Raw genomic sequence first — 8382 nt, forward strand, 5'->3', positions numbered from 1 at the left:
GCTGGACAGGATGTGACATGTGTGTGAAACCAACAAGTTTAGAGAGGCTTTGTAACAGTCTCAAAAAGAGCTTTGCTCTCCTTCACAGACCAGAGGCGACGCACCTCTCTGCCTCGGCATTCATCTGTAATCAATAAGGAGGGAACAGCGGCCAAAAGATGCTCGAGAGGAAGGCCGGACCTTTTGCTCCTTCCCACTCCTCCTCCTCCTCCTCCTCCTCCTCCTTCTTCTTGGTCTTCGCCTCCATAATGTCACATCCTGTTTGTCGCTCTTACAGCTGAGAAAAAGGCTCTCAAAGAGAAGAGGGAGCCACTATTCAAGCAAATTCCCCAGACAGAGAGCCACTCTGCACCCATCTCTCTTCCCCAGCCTACTCTTTTTCTCCCAGAATCACTGCCTCTTTATCTTCTCACCGCCTTATTCCTCCCCTTTACCTCACTCCTCCATCTCGCCCACTCTCTTGCACACACTGCTTCATCCTCCTCCTCGCTGTTCTCGCAGCTCTTTGCGAGCCCTTTTTTCGCCCCACTCCCGTTCCATCAGAAATCAGCTGTCCCCCCCCCCAGGAAGTGTTTTATTTAGAGCATAATAATTGATTAGATACAGTAAGGGCCATTCTTAGCCCAGGTCTATCAAGGGTCCCTAGGCTAATAGCGTGGCATAAAAAAGAAAATGTGCGTGCGCGCACACACATAGCATCAACCAGCGGTGTGTATTTTTAAGATTTGCAGGTGCCTATTGTGTATCTGCACCAATGTGCGCTAATTGGAAAGGTCTTTTGAGCATAGGAAGTGTGTGCGCGTGCATAAATATGAGTATGTTTGTGTGTCATACGGTTATATAAGAAGAAATAACTCCCCCCCCCCCCCATCTCATCATGCTGGTAACAGGGTTGTGTTTGTTGGTATAAACCGCTGTGTTTCATTAGCGGGTCCTTTCTAACAACCCCTCCCATCTCTCTCTCTCTCTCTCCCATCTCCCTCCCTTTCCTTTTCCCTCCAGGGACGAGTTCTCACACCAAGTGCAGAGCAGCGAGCAATGAGGAAGAAAGAAAAGAGGTGCTTGTCCAATCAGAGATGCAGATGGCCACAGAAGACATGAGCACCAGCCAATCTGGCACCGGGACGACTTCCTCTTGCCAATTTGTACATAACAAATCAAATGCGACCCCATAATTGAACAGCTGATACAGTTTACCTAGACACGCATACTGCCAATGAAGAGATACGTCCAATTCCTGCATTTATCATTTACACTTTGATAAATCACAGAAGTTTTAACCAACTTTATACACGTCAAGCGAAGGAGAAACGGGGGCATTTCCCCATGCTGTGACTTCTATAGCAGTAGAGACGCAAATCTGACCCACAAAAAACAAAAAAAGAGATATTTCTGCATAAACAAGCCCTCGCTCCCTTTCAAATGGCGCTAGCCTGCATGGATGAATGTTAGATGGCAAGCATCCCCGCTCGGCTTTCTCCAATGGATATTGCGACGACATCCCAAATGGCCCAGAGGACAAGACGGGGACGGCAGAGACATAACGTGACCGGAGGTTCGTCGGTGGTCCTGTCCACGGCCAGCTCTTTCCTCTGTTGGCTCGCCCTGCTGTCGATAATGCGGTTGCCCATGGTAACAGCCGACTGCTGGCTCATCGAAGGCGAGAAAGGCTTCGTGTGGCTCGCAATCTGCAGCATGAACCAGCCGCCTTACGAGGCCATCCCCTCCCACATTAACAGGTCAGGAAACTTCAGGATAAAAGAGTTTTGTCGATTATTATTATTATTTTTTTTTAAAAAGATCTAAAGCCTTCACTCTTATCTCAACAGCACCATTGTGGATCTGAGGCTGAATGAGAACAAGATACGATCGGTCCATTTTTCTTCACTCAGTCGCTTCGGCAACCTCACCTATCTGAACCTCACCAAGAACGATATCAGCTACGTGGAAGACGGAGCTTTCTCGGCACAATTCAACCTGCAGGTGAGCGGACGACGGCGTGCACCAATCTCAATACGCGGGTTCATGGATGCACGTGTTAACGCACGCACACACACACACACACACACACAATACAGCAGAGTGCATTCCCCATGGACTGTGTTTTGAGATATTTATGTTCAGACACTCTATTAAACACAGCAGCCAGATGCTTATATGCGGCCGTAGTGAGGGCAGCAGTAAAGGACAAAGTTAGGGGAAATTGTATAAAGATGCGTCAAAACATGCAGGACTTTCACCCAGGAGGCCGCTGTTAATGTCCTGTGTGAAACCGGCAGTCAGTGTTGAGTTATTCTAACGCAGTGTTTGACGTAACATACTTAACTTACTTCAGGTACGTAGCAACACACACACGTACACTTATTTGAACCCATTTTCATGTATTTAAATATTAGTATACTTAATGATTAGTATAAAATAGCACTAGTTTAACCAGCAGTAACATTAAAATGCAGCTTAAACATAAATGCATAACTTTATTTTGATAAATAGAAAAACAGGTATGATTTTGGTACTGAATATTCTTAAATTCTACATGGCTACTATCACTTAATATTTAAGTAATGTTCGGGATATTACTCAATACTGCATAATAACTATTGCTAATTATGAATGAAGGACTCTTCAAGGGGAGTATTCTTGTACTTCTGCTACTTTTACTTGAGTAAATTATTCCAGAATTATACACACAGATGGACGCACAGAAGAAACGAGAAAAAGAAAACCGCTCGCTCATTAACGGCTTCCAGAAGCATTCGGGCAAAAGTGTTTCCACCAAACCGAGCTGAACGCCGCCATAATGAGCTGGCGTACTTACACATACACCGCTCCAGCTGCTGGAGCCGTGCCAGGAGGTAAAATGTGAACAAAAAAGATCTTTAGTAAATTGAGCACAGCGCCGAGGCTTAGATCACCGTGTGAAACATGGATTGCCGTTGAACCGTCGTCTGTTTGTTCTGCATGTTTCCAGCTTGTAGTGTGTGATGCTTGGCGCCGGCCGGCTCTTCGGAGATTAGAATAATCCCACTTGTGTTTGCCTCTCCAGGTTCTCCAGATGGGTTTTAACAAGTTGAGGAACCTGACGGAGGGAATGCTGCGTGGTCTGGGCAAGCTGCAGTATCTCTACCTGCAAGCCAACCTCATCGAGAGCGTCACACTCAACACCTTCTGGGAATGCCCCAACATAGAGAATATAGACCTCTCCATGAACAGGTAGAGAGAGAGAGAGAGAGAGAGAGAAAACATGCCGTTGTGGCGCCGAAACAATTAGTCGATTAATCAATTACACAATTTTGAGAATAAGAATAAATCCTCAGCACTTTTAATAATCAAATTATTGTCTAATTCGAAGTCGCTTATCAAGATTCGGTTTAATATCTGGTCAAATCTTCAATGTGACGATTTGCTGAGTTTCCTTTCTGTGAATTAAATGTATAATGTCATTTTTAAAGTATGTTAGTAATGTTAGTATGACAAAACAAGCAATTTCCAATGTGATCTGTCCTTCTGGGTTCATAATTAGGTATACGATGCAAACTTAAAAAAACGATTTGAAACATAAAAACATTTTAGGAAAATATATTAAGTTTCTTAAATGCAGCCAAAACATCAATAACGAATGTCAGGCTTGGTGTCATCAACCCGTAATCAAAGATCAAGCGCTGCTTTCTAAATGCACTAATTCACACTGATGTTTTGCAGACTTTCTGGAGAAGAGCAGTGCAGACGATGCATAGATACACTTGTTTTTCTTTCCTCGCTGACAGTATCCTCATTAAACCGCGTTGCAATGCTGCAACAAGTCATTCTTTCAAAAGAAGTTGATGCACTTAGTTTTTTTTCCTCAGTTGGGAATAACTTGTCTTGTTCATACGATTGGTACCGTAACCAATCGTATTGATCTCTCGACTTAAAAAGCAACAGCAGAATGAAAGTTTAACAGCTCTTTTGGGGCTTTCTTGAAAGGTATTTTAGGAAATGTTTACTAAAGTGCGAGAAGACCAACTGAGTGCCAAGTGGATTTAAAGCGACAGCCTGCAGATGTTGATCATTAAAAGTCTGTTTACAGGTCTTGAGGAATATTACTGCATACGTGGAAAACATTCAGCAAATAGAAATCCAATGTCTGATCAATTGCATCCAGTGTTGTTACTTGAGGAGTATGAAGACTAAAACATTTGAAAATTATAAAAACCTCGGGGTGTGGAGCGAGTTTACCGGAACTCTGCAGCCCCGCCCCCTCACCTCTGCCGAAGCCAACATTAGTAGATAATATATAATATATCATAAACTGCTGCCGATTGATTACTGTAGGATCCAAATTGTAGATACTCCCTACACACACACACACACACACACACACACTGTCCATCATGAGTCTGACGGTGTAACAGACGTGCAATGCTTCATCGGTGGAAACATTTGAAAATGATTGTTGACGGATTGACGATACTATGCGAGGTGTGTATGAAGGTGACATTTCTACCTACTAATTCTATGATTTTTTTTTACCGTTATTTCAGGATCCAGGTGCTGGATGGTAGTTTATTCACCGGGCTCTCGAAGCTGACCACCTGTGAACTCTACACCAACCCCTTCAACTGCTCCTGCGAGCTGCTCGGGTTCCTGCGCTGGCTCTCGGCCTTCCCCAACCGGACCAGCGAGAGAATGGTGTGCGACTCCCCTCAAGGGTTCTTCGGCTACAACCTCCTGAGCCAGAACCCGCGCATGCCTTCCCAGCGCAACGCTCTGCACGTGCTCAGTCTGGTTTGCACGGACGACGGCAGCATCGTGACCACCTACTACACCGGCATGGCGGATTCCACCACCCTGCCCCCGGATTTTGCCTCCCCGTGCGGATTGGACGACTGTGCTTCCGGGACGCCCCCCGATGAGGTCATCAACCTGAGCCCCATTTTCTCCGACACCAAGCCGATCATGATGCTGAAGCAGGTGCTTCATTCGAGCGCCGTGATCACGGTTCAGATTCCTCACCCGTACAGGAAAATGTACATCCTGGTGCTTTACAACAACAGCTTCTTCACAGATATCCAGAATCTGAAAAATATAAGGGAAGATATTGAGCTCAAGAGCCTAAAACCCAACACCGACTACACATTCTGTGTGGCTTCTATAAGGAACTCCTTGCGCTTCAACCACACCTGTCTGACCATCTCCACTGGCCGCCGGGCCGGGGAAGAGAGGATAGACAACCAGTCGTCAGCCACCCACTACATCATGACTATTTTGGGCTGTTTGTTCGGCATGTTACTCTGCCTCGGCCTCATCGTCCAGTGCCTGAGGAATAAAAGGATCATGCAGGAGAAGGAGATGAAGATGAACAGGATCCAAAGGACACTGATCGAGCTCAAGTATGGCGGAGAAGAGGATATCGAGGGCGGGAGCGGCGGACCCGTTTCCCAGAAGCTCGGTGGCGGCGAGAGTCTGTCCCGAATGCCCTACCTTCCTCAGGGCGGCGAGATCGATCCATACAAGTTGCAGGAGGTGATAGAGACGCCGGTGCACAAGCCTGCCAAACTCAACTACATGGAGGTGAGAGGGTCCGGCATCGAAAGGGAGAGAGACCGAGAGCGGGAGCGAGAACGAGAGATGTCGCCGCAGGCCAACCCCCAGGGCTCGGTAGCAGAGATCTCAACCATCGCCAAAGAAGTTGATAAAGTGAACCAGATCATCAACAACTGCATCGATGCTCTCAAATCGGAGTCTACCTCCTTCCAACAGGGGATGAAATCCCCCTCCTCTGCAGGCGGAGGGGCGGTTTCTACCGCAGAGCCAGAGCTGGTGCTCCTATCTGAGCAAGGAGAGCGAGAAAGAGGAAGCGAGTTCCTCTCCCCGGTGTATAAGGGAGGAGGGAGAGGAGGAAGGGAAGAGAGGGGGCGGAGCTATCATCACTCTCTGCAGCGACACCACAGCATGGAGGCTCCTCCGACCTCCAAAAGGCCCAGCACCTCCTCTTCTCCTGGTTCGGCCCGAAGCCCTCGCTCATTCCGCTCGGAGGGAGGCTACCACTCGTCGGAGACCCGCTACATCGAGAGGACCTCGACCGGGGAGCGAGGGGAGCGAGGAGAGCGAGTAGAGCGAGGAGAGCGTGGAGAGCGTGGAGAGAGGGGAGGCGGAGGAGAGAGGGGAGGCGGAGGAGGAGAGGCCATTCGTTCGGTCACCCCTGCGGCGGCTATCTTGCGAGCTGAAGCCCAGAGGATCCGCCAGTACAACGAACACCGTCACTCCTATCCCGGCTCCCAGCAGCACCTCCAGGAGCTGCAGCACCACCCCCAGATCCTGCAGGAGCTGCACCACCACCCGGGTGGCCGTAAGCCCTTCATGTTAGACCCCCTCACCCTCAGCCGGCAGGCCAAGCAGCGGGAGCTGGCCTACTCCCAGCTCTCGCCGCACTACCCGCTCTCGCCCCAGTACCACAACCTCAGCTACTGCTCCAGCCCGGACGAGGACGAGGAGGACGAAGGGCTCCTCTGTACCCCGACCCTGGGTCTGTGGGAGAGGTTCAAGCTGCACCGCAAGAGGCACCGGCAGGCGTCCATGGAGGACGAGGGATACGTGGCGGCCGGACACGCCCTGAGGCGAAAGGTTCAGTTCGCCAAGGACGAGGATCTTCACGACATACTGGACTACTGGAAGGGCGTGTCCGCCCAGCAGAAGACCTGATCCCACAACCGGAGAGACCCCAAACACTTTGAAGATGGAGAATAACAACGCACACAAAAACGACCTGTAAATACACACAAACACACACAACTTACAGGATCTACAGAATCAAACTGCATCTATATACACACACACACACACACACACACACACACACACACACACACTTTACACAAACCAAGCCTTTGCTTCTGAGAACATGAAGAAGGACCAAACAAATATATTATATTGAACAAAATATCATAGCTTATAGAGAGACTGAGTTACTTTTTGTAATGTAATAAACATCATAGCTCAGACTTATGTAGCTATTTTTGAATGAAGAAAAAAAAAAAAAGAAAAACCTTAAACGTTGCCAGGCAACCCATCCTGAACAGCCCGGCTACGCTTTCAATCTGCCTCGAGACTGACATTCATCAAACCTGACCACGGCAGTTTAACCTCTCCAATTATTATCACCGCGCTGGATTGATGATGTTTTTTTTGGTGGTTTTTTCGCATCGCGCCCTGCGATGCTGCTTCAAGAAGAAGAAGAAAAAAGGAGAAGAAAAAAAAAAAGAAGACATTTTGAAAGATTTCCTGTGATTTGGGAGATTTTAAAAACATCCGAATGACACATCCTGGATGGGTCGCCAGGCAACAGTAATATTCAACTGTGCTGAGAATGAGTAGGTAGCTCTCACCAGGAAGTGAGTATAATGTGCCAAATCCACCAAGTGTGTGTGTGTGTGTGGGGGGGGAATAGTAGACCCCTACTGTGTACCAACTCCTCCTCGCTACTGTTTTTATATAGAGAATTTAAAAACCTAGAATGATATGTTATTTACTATTAATTATTCTTACTACATTACTGATCTTCTTCTTATTCCTATGCTTCACATCATTAATATCCTATTATTTGGAATATGGCATGGCTCTGTCGTGTGACTGTGTTTGGACTGTTTCTCATCCGAGAAGTGAACGCCAACAGAGACGAAACAGAAAAAAACGGACGAGACATTTGGAGTTCTTCTTTTCTACCGAGAGGAACGAGCTCTCTGCTGAGAACCCCCCCCCCCCCCCCCCCCCTACACCTGATCCTCATCCTCCTAAAGAGGGACCGCTGTACAGATGAGAGAGAGAAAAGTTCTATATTTACAACAGAGGTGACTGTTTTGTTTGTACGACATGGTTTTTTGTTGTTGTTGTTGTTGTGGAAATCTTTTAGAACTTTTTTTTTTTTCCCAAACCAGAAAATCCCAAGTCAGTTCCCTACCCTTACAACGCTTACAACGGTACGTTTTTTTTGATTTCTTTAAAATCGAACACGCAAAAAAAAAAAATTCTAATCTTCAAATGAATGTCTTTGAAATTCCCACAGGTGGGGGGGGGGGGGGGGGGGGGCGTATCTGCACTGTTCGAAATCAAAAAAAAACAACTCTTAGAATAAGAGCGAAAAAACTCTCAGCTTCCCGATACACTGTAGCTCCACTGTGTTTTTTATCAACAAATCATTTCTCTTTTGTTTTTCTTTGCCCTCCTCCCACATCTCCGAGGTTTTTACTCGTTTAGTTTTTTGGAGGGGTGTGGGGTGTGGGGGGGGGTGGGGGGGGGGGGGGGCCCTCGGGTTCCACTGTGGTGCCATTGTGCCAACATGACAAATCACAAAAGAAGTATTTGAAAGGATTTTAAATACTATTTACAGACCTCTTCTCCTTC

At 47.3% G+C, this 8382-nt stretch overlaps 1 protein-coding gene across 1 annotated transcript; it reads left to right on the plus strand.

Annotated features, from left to right (window-relative positions):
* The first annotated feature begins 1506 nt into the window (after nt 1-1506).
* Nucleotides 1507-6684, plus strand: LOC117731831 (protein ELFN1-like). Its single transcript, XM_034534375.1, has 5 exons — nt 1507-1739; nt 1830-1983; nt 3047-3213; nt 4524-6065; nt 6156-6684. Exons 1-5 carry the CDS (start codon nt 1507-1509, stop codon nt 6682-6684), a joined length of 2625 nt encoding a protein of 874 aa, XP_034390266.1.
* The last annotated feature ends 1698 nt before the right edge of the window (nt 6685-8382 follow it).

The sequence above is a fragment of the Cyclopterus lumpus genome, chromosome 1 (genome assembly GCF_009769545.1).
Source record: "Cyclopterus lumpus isolate fCycLum1 chromosome 1, fCycLum1.pri, whole genome shotgun sequence".
Classification (NCBI taxonomy): Eukaryota; Metazoa; Chordata; class Actinopteri; order Perciformes; family Cyclopteridae; genus Cyclopterus; species Cyclopterus lumpus.

Excerpts from the sequence above, each read along its gene's own strand:
- LOC117731831 (XM_034534375.1), top strand. The coding sequence starts at position 1,507 with ATGGCCCAGAGGACAAGACGGGGACGGCAGAGACATAACGTGACCGGA. Across the intron at positions 1,740-1,829 it reads ATCCCCTCCCACATTAACAG|CACCATTGTGGATCTGAGGC; the intron begins GTCAGGAAACTT and ends TTATCTCAACAG. Across the intron at positions 1,984-3,046 it reads CGGCACAATTCAACCTGCAG|GTTCTCCAGATGGGTTTTAA; the intron begins GTGAGCGGACGA and ends TTGCCTCTCCAG.